This window comes from Dermochelys coriacea, chromosome 26, assembly GCF_009764565.3.
Source record: "Dermochelys coriacea isolate rDerCor1 chromosome 26, rDerCor1.pri.v4, whole genome shotgun sequence".
NCBI lineage: Eukaryota > Metazoa > Chordata > Testudines > Dermochelyidae > Dermochelys > Dermochelys coriacea.
In genome coordinates, this window is record NC_050093.1 from 15,691,594 (window position 1) to 15,706,493 (window position 14,900).

A 14,900-nucleotide genomic window follows, 5' to 3' on the forward strand; every position below is an offset into this window, starting at 1 on the left:
CACAGTGCTGTGGAGTGTCCCCTGCTCTGTAGCTGTCCCATATGGCCTGTGGCGGGACTGGGGGTCTCTCGGCCGGCCCAGGAGTGGGGTGGGGAATCATTGAAAGGTGGGGGCTTGGCTAAAAGATGGTGCAGTGAGGTGGCCAGCCGGGCAGTGCACACCAGCCCTGCGCCCTGCACAGAGCCCCCGGCCGGGCAGCGTGCCCCAGCCCTGCGCCACTGCGTGGTGCCCTCCTCTCCATGCACACCCACTGCCTGGCAGCCAGCTGCCCCCCTTTTTCCCCCACCACTCTCCATCTCGCCTCCCCTGCATAATCGTTCTTGCCTGCATGAGCGCTCCAGCTCCGCAGCCCGGTGCCCCTCGGAGGCATTCTCCCCTCGCCTGTTATTCTTGTATTAGCGCCGAGCCCATTATAGCTAATTTGCTCGCCCTAATCTCCATTTATTTCTCCCTCGTTGATATTAGATTTTGCTTTTCTATTGCTCCGGCCTGATTTCCTTTTTGTCTCTCTAATGCCCCCCCCATTTCTCTATTAATCTGGTTTCCTCTCACCATGCGCCCCCTCCTCGCCCTTACCACCCACCCCAAACTGAGTCCCCTTTAAATTAACTCCTCACTGCCCAGGGGCTGGCGGGGCGGGAAAGCAGCCAGGCTTCGCAGAGGAACAGGCCCCTGCTCAGAGCCCCCTATGTGTTGGCTTTCACACCACACTGAGACCCCAGAAACAGGCCACATCCTCCCCCACCCACCAGGGGCCTGCCCTACAGCCTGAACCCCCTAACACCATGGGGAGCCCTCCCTGACCCAGCCAGGCTCACCCTGCACAAGCCTTGCAGCCTCTGGGGTTTGACCCCCACTCTCTTTGGGGTATTTCGTAAAGCCCCAGCTCCTGGAGCCAGGGGAGTTTCTGCTCCAGACTGCCTGTTTGCAGAGGGCAGCTGGTCATGTGGCCCCAGGCCCCGCCACAAAAAAGCAAAGACAAAAAGACCCCACCTTAGGCATTGCAAAAATCCCTTGTGGTTTCTAAGGCCACTTCATCATTTTGGGGGGCCTGATTCATGGGTTTTGACCACTAGGGGCTGTCCAGATGGAAAAAACTCTGCTCTGGAGAGTTAATGGCACTTCTCTGTAACCCAACTCCTCTCTCCCACCCCCTTGGTTGCTGGTATTCTAGCTCCCCTTCCGCACCTCTCTGCCCCCATTCCCTGTATCCTGTCCTCTGCTCCACACCCCTGGACACCCTCCCAGAACCCCCTAGACTCTATCTCCCAATTTCACTTCCCCTCTTCAACACCCTAACCCCGCCTCCCTTCCCAAGCACTGTATCCTGACCTCCCCAGCCCCTGTAACCATCTCAGCCAGCTCCTGTTTGTCACCCCCTTTCACATCCCACACTGAGCCCCTCTAAGCGTTACTGATGTCTCCAGCTCCCTGCTCCCACCCGGCTGACGTTACGTTCCTGGGAGTGGGGCTGGGAGTGGTATATCGAGTCAGAGATTATTAGGCCAGACAGGGCTATGGCAATCATCCAGTCCAACCACCCAATCCCCAACTTAATCCCTCTTTGAACTGGAGCAGACTGTTAGCAAAGCAGCCCACTCGCTTTAGCAATGGGCTGTGCTGGAGAACACACCAGGCCCATGGGAGGTTGTTCCAATGGCTAGTGACACTGGCTTGGACCTGCAGCCAGTAGATCGTGTCAGGCCTTAGACTGAAGACCCCTCTGGTACCAATTTCTGTAGGTTCTGACAGACTGGGATCCGGGTCCCCCTTGACAGTCTCTTTGATGGAGCTCCTGGGGTCGATGGCAGGTTGTCCAAGCCTTTATCCATTCTTCTGGCTCTGCTGCAAACCGTCCCCCATTATCAGCAACCTGCTTAAACTGTGGGCACCAGAACTGGGCAGAGGATCCCATCAGCGATCGCACCAGTGCCAAACACAGAGGTGAAATCACCTCTCTGCTCCTATTTGAGATTCCTGTTTACCCATCCCAGGGTCACATTAGCCCTTTTGGCCCCAGCATCACACAGGGAGCTCATGTTCAGCAGATTCTCCTTGCAATGAGCTTCAAACCTTACACTGGTGCTTATGCAGCAACCCAGGCCTTGGTCCGGCAATGCCTACCATGAGGAGAGGAACATAAGAGCAGCCAGACTGGGTCAGACCAAAGGTCCATCCAGCCCAGTGTCCTGTCTGCCGACAGTGGCCAGTGCCGGGTGCTCCAGAGGGAATGACCAGAACAGGGAATCACCAAGTGATCCATCCCCTGTCACCCATTGCCAGCTTCTGGCAAACCAGGACAATGGAAAGAACTTCCAGTTTTAAACCGTATAAAGGAAAAACCCAGAAATCTGGTGGAATGAGAACAGAAAATAAATAATATCTAGTGTCATCAAATGCTCGGTTAGGAAAATAAACTGTAAACTACTCTGCATAGCTCGAGAGCTGGGCTCTCTCCCTGCCAGGACTTGGTCCAATAAAAGCTCTTTCTCCACCCACCTTAGAATCATAGAATCATAGAATCATAGAATATCAGGGTTGGAAGGGACCCCAGAAGGTCATCTAGTCCAACCCCCTGCTCAAAGCAGGACCAAGTCCCAGTTAAATCATCCTAGCCAGGGCTTTGTCAAGCCTGACCTTAAAAACCTCTAAGGAAGGAGATTCTACCACCTCCCTAGGTAACGCATTCCAGTGTTTCACCACCCTCTTAGTGAAAAAGTTTTCCTAATATCCAATCTAAACCTCCCCCATTGCAACTTGAGACCATTACTCCTCGTTCTGTCATCTGCTACCATTGAGAACAGTCTAGAGCCATCCTCTTTGAAACCCCCTTTCAGGTAGTTGAAAGCAGCTATCAAATCCCCCCTCATTCTTCTCTTCTGCAGACTAAACAATCCCAGCTCCCTCAGCCTCTCCTCGTAAGTCATGTGCTCTAGACCCCTAATCATTTTTGTTGCCCTTCGCTGTACTCTTTCCAATTTATCCACATCCTTCTTGTAGTGTGGGGCCCAAAACTGGACACAGTACTCCAGATGAGGCCTCACCAGTGTCGAATAGAGGGGAACGATCACGTCCCTCGATCTGCTCGCTATGCCCCTACTTATACATCCCAAAATGCCATTGGCCTTCTTGGCAACAAGGGCACACTGCTGACTCATATCCAGCTTCTCGTCCACTGTCACCCCTAGGTCCTTTTCCGCAGAACTGCTGCCGAGCCATTCGGTCCCTAGTCTGTAGCGGTGCATTGGATTCTTCCATCCTAAGTGCAGGACCCTGCACTTATCCTTATTGAACCTCATTAGATTTCTTTTGGCCCAATCTTCCAATTTGTCTAGGTCCTTCTGTATCCTATCCCTCCCCTCCAGCGTATCTACCACTCCTCCCAGTTTAGTATCATCTGCAAATTTGCTGAGAGTGCAATCCACACCATCCTCCAGATCATTTATGAAGATATTGAACAAAACGGGCCCCAGGACCGACCCCTGGGGCACTCCACTTGACACCGGCTGCCAACTAGACATGGAGCCATTGATCACTACCCGTTGAGCCCGACAATCTAGCCAGCTTTCTACCCACCTTATAGTGCATTCATCCAGCCCATACTTCCTTAACTTGCTGACAAGAATGCTGTGGGAGACCGTGTCAAAAGCTTTGCTAAAGTCAAGAAACAATACATCCACTGCTTTCCCTTCATCCACAGAACCAGTAATCTCATCATAAAAGGCGATTAGATTAGTCAGGCATGACCTTCCCTTGGTGAATCCATGCTGACTGTTCCTGATCACTTTCCTCTCCTCTAAGTGCTTCAGGATTGATTCTTTGAGGACCTGCTCCATGATTTTTCCAGGGACTGAGGTGAGGCTGACCGGCCTGTAGTTCCCAGGATCCTCCTTCTTCCCTTTTTTAAAGATGGGCACTACATTAGCCTTTTTCCAGTCATCCGGGACTTCCCCCGTTCGCCACGAGTTTTCAAAGATAATGGCCAAGGGCTCTGCAATCACAGCCGCCAATTCCCTCAGCACTCTCGGATGCAATTCGTCCGGCCCCATGGACTTGTGCACGTCCAGCTTTTCTAAATAGTCCCTAACCACCTCTATCTCTACAGAGGGCTGGCCATCTCTTCCCCATTTTGTGATGCCCAGCACAGCAGTCTGGGAGCTGACCTTGTTAGTGAAAACAGAGGCAAAAAAAGCATTGAGTACATTAGCTTTTTCCACATCCTCTGTCACTAGCTTGCCTCCCTCATTCAGTAAGGGGCCCACACTTTCCTTGGCTTTCTTCTTGTTGCCAACATACCTGAAGAAACCCTTCTTGTTACTCTTGACATCTCTTGCTAGCTGCAGCTCCAGGTGCGATTTGGCCCTCCTGATATCTTTCCTACATGCCCGAGCAATATTTTTATACTCTTCCCTGGTCATATGTCCAACCTTCCACTTCTTGTAAGCTTCTTTTTTATGTTTAAGATAACTGTCTCGTTGCAGTACAAAATGTTTGTCAGCACCACAACCCATCACCCAAGAGGGAATCCACCCTGCTCCCCGGCTGTGAAGTTCGCCTTCGCCCCACCTCTCTCCGGCGTGCATGTCTCCTTTGCTTCCACACCCCTTTCCAACAGCTCCCCCCGCCGGATGGCCATGCCTGGTCCCCAGGCGCCCGAACTGTACCCCTCTGTCAAGGTCCCAATGGTCAACCTGGGTTGTACACTCTGTACCCCTCACCACCTTGCAGGCAGCCTCCTCTCCGGCCCAAGCTAGTCTTACCCTCTTGGTTGAAACTGCAGCTGGCGCCAGGGCCAGGGTTACTACACTTCTCTGCCTACCCATGCAAACCTGCACTGCACCAATAGCTGCCTGTGCATTGGCCTGTAACGACGCCAAGCCAAATGTGGGCCTTCCCACCCATTTCCTTTAGAGCAGTGGGCGGGAACGTGTTCACCTGGCCAAGGGCAAGCCTGACAATCCTGGAGAGAAGGAAGTGGGCACATGGTGGAGCAGGCAGGGAGTGCTGCTGGCAACTAGCGGAGTGTATAGAGGCTGTGAGGGGCAATGGCTGGGGGGGTCAGGTAGCGTGTAGGGCTGGGTGTCTGTGTTGGGGTGTGCAGAGATACGAGTGAATCTAAGCCTGTGTGTAGCTCCCTGCTGGCATGTAGGGGCGGGCACGCATGGGAATGTAAATCCGGGTGCATACATGCCTGCACGTAGATCTGTGTGCATGTAGATCTGTGCATGCATGTAGAGCTGTGTGGATGTGTGTTGGTCAGTGCATGCGTGTAACTCTGTGTGCAGATCCATGTGCATGTGTGTAGATCCTTGCGTGTGCATGTCGGTCTGGGGGTCACTCAGGGAGAATACTGCCACATTGGACACAAACAGTCAAGCCCGGGGCAGAGCACAGAGCTGGGAACCAAGAACTGCTGAGCTCCTCCCAGCTCTGCCCCTGATTCGCTGCATGAAGTTGCATATGTCCCGTCCCCTCTCTGTGCCTCAGTTTCCCCATCTGCAAAATGTCAATCATCAAATTTATCATCCTGGCTATGTACTCGCATTCCCCTCTCCAAACAAGAGCAGTATCTGGGCAAAAGCTCTTAAGGAATTTACCCCACAACAACCCTGCTGGTTTCAGATGGGGAAACTGAGGTCCCAGGATAGGAAGGGACTTGCCCCAGGTCACCCAGTGAGTCAGCGGCAGAGCTAGGATTTATACCCAGGGCTCCTGGCTGTTAGTCCATGCATTAACCACAGCCACACCCTTCTCCTAGTGCATGGGGCAAATACATTACAGCATAACGCTCTTTCCAAATGAACAGGTTGATTCTGATTTATCTCATGTTCCTGTGAACCCAGGGTAGCCCCAGTGACTTCACTGGTGTAAACTGGCTTAGAGAAGATCCGAATCTGCCCAGACACATGCTGCTGAAGGAGCATGGGCTGCAGAATTGTTCCACTCAGCTCCATACGGGCGTATAACATATTTGGCATGGAAATGAGCGACTGATGCTTCTCCCATGTCACTTTAACTGCATGTTAGGTTGGTGACAGCCCAGTCTGGGGGCGGCCTGGTCCAAGGTGTGATGGCTTCCCTATCACGCAGGGCATCATGCGTGCCAGCTCCTCCGCCTCCCTCCCGCTCCAAGCAGCTGGCCGATCGCTGGCACCAGATGGCAGGAGCAAAGAGAGGCCCAAAGACCCGCAGACGTTATGTCCTCATGGCAGAGCCAGCTCCTCTGGAGCTAACCTAGCTCAGGTGACGGCAACCGAGCAGGCTGTGTTGGCAGTGGGGATGGGGAGTTAAAAGCACCACCATGCTCCAGGGACAGGGTTCTGTGTGTGGACAGGCTGGGCCAAAGCCCCAGCTGCAGCTCAGTTAATCCTGCGGTGAGCCCAAGCTGCCAGGCAGCACGAGCCAGTATGTAACTGAAGGGGCACTGCTGAGTACAAAGAACATGAGGAAAACGCAGGCAGTGCTCAGGTCCGGCAGTGAGCCTGGGCAGCCGTGTGCTTCCGGACCTGCAGCGTCGCCCCCTTTGGCCGCCACTCTGCAAGCTGGGGGGGTTCAAATCAATAGCTTCCAACTGGTTCCCCCTGCCCGGCGCCAAGTGGGAAACTGGCTGCAGAAGGAGGTGGGAAGAGGCTCCCTGGTGGTTTTAAGGGTACGTCTACATAGCAAAACCAGCCCCACGGCCACGAGTCTCTGAGCCCCGGTCACCTGACTGGGCTCATGGGCCTTGCCCAATGCAGCTAAAAACTGCAGTGGAGACGTCTGGGCTCAGGCTGGTGCCTGGCTCTGAGACCCAGCGAGGCAGGAGGTCTCAGGCTCCAGGTGCCAGCCCGAGTGGATGCATCTACACGGCTATTTTTAGCCACTAGCGCCTGGGGAGGTGTATGAAGCTTCCTCTGGGGGAGGCAAGCTCCCTGTCCCGCCTCTTCCATCCGTGGACACACCCACACGCCGCCCTCACCCTCTCCCCTGCACGGCCCCCTGCCCACTCTGCCCCCCTGTCGCCACTCACCCCGTCCCTCCTTCCCTCCCTGCCCCTCCACGGGGGGGTCTCGAAGGGGATGGGGTGGAGGAGAGGAGGGACCGGCTCACCGAGCAGTGGCAGGCAATGGGGGCCTCAGGGAAGGGGCGGAGCAGGGAGGGGCAGAGGTGGGGCCACCATGGCCCAGGTGTCGGGCAGCGGGCTTACCCTCCCCTGGCCTATTATACCCACGGCCCATGCCTAGCACGATCCCCGTGATCCTGAGTCAGTTGTCCCGGCCCTGGACTTGCTGTCACGGGGCTTTTGCTGCGTAGACGAACCCTGACTCAAGTGGCAAGCCAGGTTGCTGTGTCTCCACTGCCGTGTTAACCCGGGCTAGCTGACCCACGCACAGCATACAGCATCACCAGAGCCAGGAGAGCACAAGTGTCTCCTGGCCAAGGCATGTGGAAATAAGAGGGCAGGGGAATGGCACCCCTGTGGGATTGGAAGAGCCTGGCCTGGAGTTTGCAGACCAAGAGACGTGGCAAGACGGTGCTGACCAGATCCCCGGCCCGTGTGCCAGTCCGCAGCTTCGCTGTAGTTGCTGGAACTTTCCCTGTCAACGCCAGCAGCAGAGCTGGCCCATCACGTGGACAGGATCAAACATTAGTGGTGCTGATAGTCCTCCCACCTCCACTTGGTCACGTGGGGTAACCCTACAGATTGCCCTGGAGTCGCCACAGAAGGGCCACGCCCACTGTTGCTCCTGGCGGAATTAGCCGGTGGAACTGACTGCTACTGGTTATTGTTGAGGCCATGAACTTAGCAAGGTTCAAAGAGAGACTGGTTGTGTCTATCAAGCATATGCAGAGTTCTATGGACAACAAATCCGCGCTGGAGTTCCGAAAAAGGAAGTGCTGGAATGCAGGGCAGTGGGAAGCCAGGAGGTAGCAGCATGGGGAAGGGAAAGTCAGGGTGTGTGTGTGGGGAATGGGAGGAAAACAGGGCAGTGTGGGAGCTAGAGGAGGAGGGGAGCAGGGGTGATTCCCCACAGAACCTGTCCCATCCCTGCTTCCCCTCTGCTTGTGCTCCCCGTGGGGGGCTCCAATGTTTGGGTGTCCTTGCTGCGTAGCTCCTGACATCTCCCACCTCTGGCGCCCCAGGCCAGTCTGGGCTGCAGTGATTCAAACCACCAGGCGGAGAGGGGGGATCCTGCAAACCATCGATTTTAATCCACTTTTCTGTTTGTTCTCGTTGGCACTATAACCATTAAAACATGCACATTTTACAGTCACATGGAGCCTTTACACTAAATTTGGGACCTGGCAGGGTCCCCACTAACTACATACATTTATTTTTACAATTATATAGTTTAATATGTTCAGATTCTTATCAACTGTACATTTTTAGTCCGTTCAAAAATGGTGACTGATCTGTTTCTTATTTCCTACATAATTAACTTTTTGTTCATGGTTTGTGTCAAGCAGCATTTGGATGCTAACTGGGAATTTAATTAAACACCCAAAACAGCATCTACAATTTATTTTTATTAAAGAAAACAACCTTAGATGTTTTGGATACATCAGTTTCGCTTATCGAACCATATTTCACAGTTCCAACTAAACGATTTGTTAAAGGAACAGAGGGATTAACTGTAGTTAGTGAATTAATCTGATTATTTCAGGTCAGCCTGGGAAAAATTTCAAGTCTACATAAGTGAAAGTGACCGGAGCATAAGTTCTTACTTGCCTAATGTGACGAAGTGGGAATTTTCGATAATATTTTTATGCAGCCTTGGCTTGCCTCAGTTTCCCTTTGCATGTTGCATTTCTACCCAGTGGGTAGACAAGGGTTAACACTGGAGCAGTGTAGGAGTGGGGGGTGAGGGGTGCCACTTTGCTGTCTGGGGCAATGGATACAGCCATTAAAGAACTGGCTCAATCCCACTCAAATCAACAGAGGGTCCAGCAAGACAAAGAGACGCCCCAAGGACAGAACAACTCCAGATGTGGAAGGGAGTTGGAGAACAAGGGGTCAGACGGCTGGAAGAAGGGGGCCTTTTGGAGGGGCGCAGGAGCCTGGACCGGGGGATCCAAGAGAGCGAGCCAGAGGTGGAGTCCATCACTAGTTGGCTGGCTCATCACGGCAATGGTTGGACCAGGGTGGACTATGGCGTAACCCCTGCCCCTCTGTGCTGACCGAAGGATGTCCAGATTCTGTAGCCAGGTGACTAATCAATGGTGACCTTGTTTGGGAAAGGCTACCTGTGGGAATATTCCCTGAGAGGATTATGCCCTGAGGGGCCCGGTCAGCTTGGCTGGATTCACTGCAGAGAGTGTGGGAGCTGTGGAGGCCACGGGCCTGCCCTGGTGGAATTGTGCGGGTCCTTGGGGCCTGGTTCAGAGAAGGGGTCATTCCCAGAAGACTGGGGACAGGCTGGGCAGAGACTAGACCCTGGGACTCCGTGACGCTTGTCTCTTGAAATGAGACAACAGCCTCCTAAGTGACTTAGGCTGTCCTTCAAACTAGTAGATCTCACTGACTTTTTCAACTCCCAGTCGACTTCTCATCTGTGAATCACAGAATATCAGGGTTGGAAGGGACCTCAAGAGGTCATCTAGTCCCACTCCCTGCTCAAAGCAGGACCAATCCCCCATAGTTGCCCCAGATCCCTAAATGGCCCCTCAAGGATTGAACTCACAACCCTGGGTTTAGCAGGCCAATGCTCAAACCACTGAGCTATCCCTCCCCCGCAAACGAAGAACATGTTCTCTCTGCACCTGCAGAAGAGGTAACTGCTGCAAAAACTGGGCTAACACTTCACCAAACTGGTTCCAGGTGCTTCGCCAGTGACTTTCACCCATTCAGTGGTGGGACTTTCCTTTAAAACACCAGCAGCCAACACGTGCTGCTTGCAGGGTTCACCTTCAGCCTGGAATTTATGATGGTTGGGATGATTGATGGATGATTCTTAGGTGCCACATCAGAGCAGCATCTTCTGCAGTTACACATCTCCCTGGGTCCGCTGGGTTGAGAATATTGACAAGAACATGAATTGGAGGAAGTGCTTGATCTAGCCATTTCTCTCCTGCCTGCAATTTACCTCTGTTGGGGGCTATTTCTTTCTTCAGCATCTATTGAAGTTCTTTCCACATTTCCACACCAGCAGCAATACAGCAGCATCCTGCTGCAGTTTGTCCCAGGCAGGTTTCGGGATATCCAACATCTCTTCTCCATTTCTCTTGTTGTTGGTTGGCTACTTTGTCTGGGAGAGTTCCATCTATTTTGTCACGATTTTCCTCACAAATTGCAGTCAGAACAGGCCAGTTCTTAATAAACAGCCATTGAAAGCCCATTGTACACCTAGGAGGAGTCTTTGTTTGAATCCTCCTACTCTCTTCAGTGACGCTGAAGCAGAGTGGTTGTCCTGGAAATATTTTGCAATTTCAACAACATTTTCCTTGATTCCTGGAGTTGTACTTAAGTCTTTGGCTAAAAGATGCATCACATGAGCCCTGCACCCCCAGGTAATAAGTGTCGGGTTCCCTTCGTTATCTTCTTCTAGATTTCTTCTCATCTTTGCTACATTGGCAGCATTGTCTGGGACAAAGCTACACACCTGACACTTGTTTTTTTGTTCATGGTTTGTTATCACTCTTCCTGCTACTTCTTTTAAGTACTTTGCTGAACGGGCATTTCATGATGTATCAGTTGTTTCTATAAGACAGCCATCCCCATCTTCTGTTGTCACGCAAGCACCTATTACTAGATGATTGTGTACATTGCTTCACCCATCAAGACTCAGATTAACAAATTTCCCATCAATGTTTTTTACAAACTGTTCAATACCCTTCTCATGCGCTGTATCCAGCAACTGTTCAGCAGCGGCTGCTCTGCCGGGCGGAGTGCAGCCTGCTCAGAGATTGAACCATGTCAATCAGATGTTTGTCCTGAACAAGATGAAAGGGAGAATTTGTTGCACAAACGAATCGAGCAATCTTTGCATCTATGGAGTCTTGATGCAATTTGCTGCTCCTGATTACAAATTCATCCATAGTCTTACTGGACAATGAAGGAAAGTTTGGTTTGTTGTTTTTTTTAATCCAAGTAATTTACTGCCTGACATTTGTTTACTTGCAGCACTGCTGGTGGCACCAGCAGATGGCTCTGAAGTTGTAGACATTGCAGATGATGGACCATTTATGTCTATGCTGGACCCTGAAACAAAGTGGTAAAAAAGTCACTCTTGCTCACGGACTATTGTGCCTTGCACTGCTTTGTAAAAAATGAGATTGTATGATGGATTCCTCCTACTCCAGCTGTTTGTACCACTGTTTAAAAGATATTTATTCTAAATCCAGTGTTATAGGGAAAATAAGAAATCATAAGGAATATCTCAATCTATTTAAACCCTTATCTCTAGCAACACACCAAACAGTTTGGAAAAAATTGTTAACGTTTCTAGATGCCAAATAACCCTTTACTTTTAAATGGGAAATCGTCACCCAGGGTGTTTGATTAGATTGAGCAATAAAAAAAATAACCCTCAGAAGTCCAGCAGTAATTGATAAATCCTCCCACAACAAACTAACGTGACAGTTCTATTCGGAACACCAACATTTTGTACGTAAGTAATGTAAGTAATACCCACAAAACTCAACCGTATGACAATAATCTAAGGTGCAACTTGCTAGCGCGGTAAGGCATGGTAGCTAGTATTTGAGAATGATGCAAAAATAAGTTTAATAACCAACTGATCCAGATCAGATCCAGACCAGACATGTTCACAAAGTTGTTCCCTTCTGAGGAGCATTTTTCATGGTGGTTCATTCTGACAAGCAGGCCTCGCATCTCTTTGTGGCACTGTTCACATTTGGTGCGTGTTCCCTTTTTACAGGGATTTCTTGACAATATTCCCAAACAGGGTCTCTTTGACAACCTGCAGCCATTGCAGATTTTTTTCTTCAGCTCCCAGGTGTTGAAATCGATCCTGTCTTGACAGCAGCATTGCACATTCTGCTCCTTCTCCCTTGCTACCTAACCCCTCCCACTCCCGCCCCCAGAAATGCACATCACTCCAAGACTTCTGCTGGTGTGATCCACGTGCCAGTCGCACTGCAGTTTCTGGAGTCAGAGAGGGAGGCTGGCGCGGAAATGGATGGATTTCGGTGTGTTTGTGTCTCTGTCTGTGTACACTCACAAGGAGACAGAGCGAGGCTTTTTACGTGAAGGGCATCGATCCAACCAGAAGCAAGGGCTGGCAGTTACCGGCATTCCGAGTTTTTCCATGAGCTGGAGAGTGCGTTTCCATGGCTGTCATAATGTGAGAACGGAGCTAGTCCGACCAGAAGCTATAAACCAGGAGTATGAGGTGGCCCAGGTGGACTCAGAGGATGATCCCAGTGAGATACCTGATGGTATCTGCTGGCATTAGAGGCCAGGTCTCAACGCCTGGCTCTTGCACCCCCTAGCACAGCCCCAGGTCACCTTAATACAGAACAGGACCTAGTGGGCCACATTTACAAAGCCTGGCTTCCAAACTTAGATGTCTTGCCCCTGATTCTTCCTTTCCAGAGACAAGCAGCTGTTGGTGCAAAGGTTTTGCTGGAGGCTCATGGATTCAGCCAATTTATTTGTATTGAAATGTTTGAAGAAATTATAACAAGTGTTAGCCCTGAACATATTTCGTATGACATTCAGATTGCCTTTGAAACAGGTGTATTTTTAAAAAGAAAAACTTATTGTCATTTCAATAAAATCCAAAAATGTATTTAAATAAAAAAATCCGATTTCTGCCCCCACCCCAATCATCATTTTTTTCCAGGGGGCTTCACGGCTATTTCCTAGACAGCAGAGAAACAAGGGAGACTCAGGACTCCTGGGTTCCATTCTGGGCTCTGGTGGGGAGTGCGTCTAGTGGGGACAGAGTCTTCTGCCCCCATCCAGTTCTAATCTCTCCCTGTCCTCTTCCGCTGCTGTTCCCCACCACCCTACATCGCCTGTTCACCCTCCCGCATTCCTCCCCCTTGGCATTAGCCTGGAGGCCTGCAGGGGGAATCGCTGAATGCACGGGACAGACAATCTCCCTGATCCCAGCACCACAGCAGCCCCAGCCCCTAGGAGGATCAGTTGCAGGTAGGGTGACCTGACAGCAAATGTGAAAAATTGGGACAAGGGGTGGGGGGTAATAGGAGCCTATATAAGAAAAAGACCCAAAAATTGGGACTGTCCCTATAAAATCAGGACATCTGGTCACCCTAGTTGCAGGGAAAGTCCTGCTCTGCCCCTGCAGCCCTGGGATGGAGCATGCTCATTCGCACTGTGGGGCTGGAGCATGCAACATCGTCACATGTGAGGGGATAGAGTGCACTTAGGGGTTGGCAGCTAAATTCTCCAAAGATTCCATCTGCACTAACAAGTATCCATTGAGCATGTGTGAACTGAGATTTTAGGGGCTCATCAAATGGCCAACTTTAAGTGAATTTTCATGGGGATGGCAAAAGGCACCTCACTGATCCGAGGGCAACCTCCCCCTGCCAAATTTCAAGTTCTTCCTCCAAAGCATGGAGGTGTTAGAGCTTCTCGACATTTTTAACATGTGCAAAGCCATGTATTTCCCCTCCAGTCTCAGTCTTGGAAATAGCAGAATCATTTTGGCTGAAACTTTCCAAATCAGTTCAGCCTGTGGCAGACCCTGGCCTGGAAAATTTCAACCCTGAAAGTTTAAGTTTGCAAAGTTATACACAACTGAAAACAGGGGTTCGTAATGGGAAGTATCAGACCACCTTAATGATAGGTGTCGCTGCTTGTTCCACCTAAAATAGCTCCAGTGGGAATTCCTACACATCACCCATTTAACGCACACCCTTATCCCTTAGATCTGCTCTGTCCAACAATCTCAGAACTAATCTGTGTTTGTTTTATTTGTTTGTGCAGCACCTAATCTCAGACCAGGGCTCCTAGGTGCTACCAAAATATATATTTGGGCGAGGCTGGTGCCAGGAAAGCCAGTGCCTGTGCCATCCCTGGGGACAAACAGAGGATGTTAGCAGTGCCGCCAATACCAAGGGAGCACAAATCCTGAGCCAGGCTAAACAAATCATGAGTTTTTTTAAATTTGCTTTCCGGGGTTCAAGCCGTTGGGCTCATGTTGGGGGTCACATTTTCTCCCCAACCACTAGAGACAGAAACGTACTTACTTTTTAATAAAATGCCAGCGGAGATTCTCTTGTCATCCTGTGACTCTAGGAGCTGGGGCTTGAAGGAAACCAGCCAATATCGTGAGCCCCGTAATGGAATCACAGGTGTTGGTGACCCTGGTTGGGCTCCAGGAATCTCACTTCTTAGCAGCCCAAAGTTTGCTAAAAATCTCATTGATCCCTGGAGTCTAAGGTCGGGAAACAGTGCGATTCATCTGGTGCCGGCAGGACCCCGGCCAAAGAACATCCTTCAGGGCTCCTGCACACAGCCTGATCTCTCAGGGCTGAGCCAGTGCGTGTAACCAGCTGCGGTACATGGCCCCTAAGTAATACCAGGCCTCCCCTGGCCTGCCCGGGGCTGGCTTTGTCTCTCGGCAGGGCACGGCGGGTTGAACCAGCTGGGCGGGGCCTTTGTGAATGGCCGTCCCCTGCCAGAAGTGGTCAGGCAGCGCATCGTGGACCTGGCCCACCAGGGCGTGCGGCCCTGCGACATCTCCCGCCAGCTACGGGTCAGCCACGGCTGCGTCAGCAAAATCCTGGGCAGGTAAGCGCAGAAGCGGGAGATGTTTGCTGGCTGGCGGTGGAGCTGGGATGGGGCCTCACAGTCTCCCAGCCAGTCACACCCGGCTTCCCAGCAGATCCCAGCAGAGTCCCCCCAGCTTGCCCTCCATGGGAGGAGCCAGGCCAGGGGCTGTTACAGGCTGGCACAGCTTGCCATCCAGTCTGGGAATGGTCCTGCT

General features: G+C 51.5%; 1 protein-coding gene across 10 annotated transcripts in view; it reads left to right on the top strand.

Moving 5' to 3' along the window:
• Positions 1-14,900, top strand: part of PAX8 (paired box 8) — a 44,361-nt gene that overhangs the window by 13,266 nt on the left and 16,195 nt on the right. For all 10 annotated transcript variants that reach the window (XM_043503052.1, XM_043503053.1, XM_043503056.1 and 7 more), the window contains one exon: positions 14,539-14,704. In XM_043503052.1, the coding sequence (XP_043358987.1) occupies positions 14,539-14,704 (166 nt within the window). The remainder of the gene's footprint in view (positions 1-14,538; positions 14,705-14,900) is intronic.